The following is a 1,454-nucleotide window of genomic DNA, read 5'->3' as shown; positions in this document are numbered from 1 at the left end:
GCAGGTTGGCCAAGGCGGCACAGTGCCTTCCAGAAGTTGGATTCCCAAGCAAGGGCCTTCTTCATATAGTCATAGAAGTTCCTATGCACCTTTGAATAAGCATGGGTTCTGTTTAGGATATAATGTTATCTTTTATTCTAGAATTATACTTATCAACATGAGCTTATAAAAATAAACCTGTAATTTAGAGTCTAAAGTCATTTCCTCATGGTTGCTGTTTTTAAACTATAAATAGTATTAAGTTATAACTAATATTTTTTGGGTGTTAACAAATAATTGCTATTAAATTTTTTTTTAAGAGTTTTGGTTTTCTTATAAGAAAAGGCTAGTTTTTGGCACCTCTCTAATTCCTAGTAACAATGTTAATTAAATAAAAATCAAACTTAAAAGGTTTTGGCAATTATGAACCCCTGAAAAGTGTTGAATAATTTACTCCTTGTTTGGGGTGAAAACCCTAAAAGTTTACTCGATAGTTTTTTATATTGCTGCCTTGGTTGCACATCCCTGTCGTTTTCCACCTCTCAAAGATATATTTTACAAAAAGCAGCCATGACACCTGTGAACGAAGTAAGAAGTGATTAATACATACTGTGCTTAAGCCTTGAAAATCTTTACATAAAGTTGTCTAATTTGCAGAAACTAAAAAACTTTATCAGCGAGCCAATACGCGACAAACCCGTGACCAAACTGCCAGGAATCGGGGTGACACTGGGCTCCAAGCTGGCAGATGCGGGTTTTGGAAGCGCTAGCAGCGTCCTGGGGCAGTTCCTGCTCTTCAAGATGGACAGGGAGTACTTCTGCGATTGGATGCACGAAATTTGCCAGGCGAATAACTATCAAGCCGAGGAGTGCTGGAACTGCCTTATCATTTGGTGTTATACGTACCTATAAGTTTGTGTTCGAATCATTTACCTGTTAAATGAATTTATTTTTTAATAAATAAGTTCCAGTTTCTTACCTATACTTTTTTTGTCCCAGTTGGCGTAAGCAATATTGTAACAAATAAAAGGGTATACTGAGATAACAAGTTTGTTATTGCCTTGAGTAAAACAATGAAAGCCAAAAAAAAAAATAAAATTTAGGTATGTGCCCATCTACAAATGTTTTTCCAGATCAATTTCAAGAATACATCGGGAAAATAGAATCGGTAAAGGTTTTCTAGTGCTAGCGTCGAAAGTTAAGTTACCTCTCCGACATATTAATAAACCTAAAATAAAAGATAGCTCTGAAAAAAATGTTAAAACCTTTTTTTATATATAAAAAATATTTTTTAACCATTGTGTGTCTGCAAACAAACGTAAAGCACTGTTCGACTTTTACTTCCTCACACAGACGCAAAACCCAATAATAAATCGAAAAGAAAACTGTCTAAAAAATGACGAGCTGACGATTTGTATGGTATTTTGATATCCACAGACAGCAACAATACCAAACCCAAACCCCAAACGAGCAGA

General features: G+C 35.1%; 1 protein-coding gene across 1 annotated transcript; it reads left to right on the top strand.

The window, feature by feature from the left end:
- Nucleotides 1–537: 537 nt before the first annotated feature.
- Nucleotides 538–891, top strand: LOC108051504 (barrier-to-autointegration factor-like). The gene is made up of 2 exons (XM_017133631.1): nucleotides 538–567; nucleotides 637–891. The coding sequence occupies exons 1-2, from the start codon at nucleotides 550–552 to the stop codon at nucleotides 889–891; spliced, it is 273 nt and encodes a 90-aa protein (XP_016989120.1). The 5' UTR covers nucleotides 538–549.
- Nucleotides 892–1,454: the final 563 nt, after the last annotated feature.

This window comes from Drosophila rhopaloa, unplaced genomic scaffold (assembly GCF_018152115.1).
Source record: "Drosophila rhopaloa isolate 14029-0021.01 unplaced genomic scaffold, ASM1815211v1 contig_150, whole genome shotgun sequence".
Taxonomy (NCBI): Eukaryota; Metazoa; Arthropoda; class Insecta; order Diptera; family Drosophilidae; genus Drosophila; species Drosophila rhopaloa.
The sequence above is the reverse complement of the archived record's forward strand: the minus strand, read 5'-3'. Positions and strand labels throughout refer to the sequence as shown.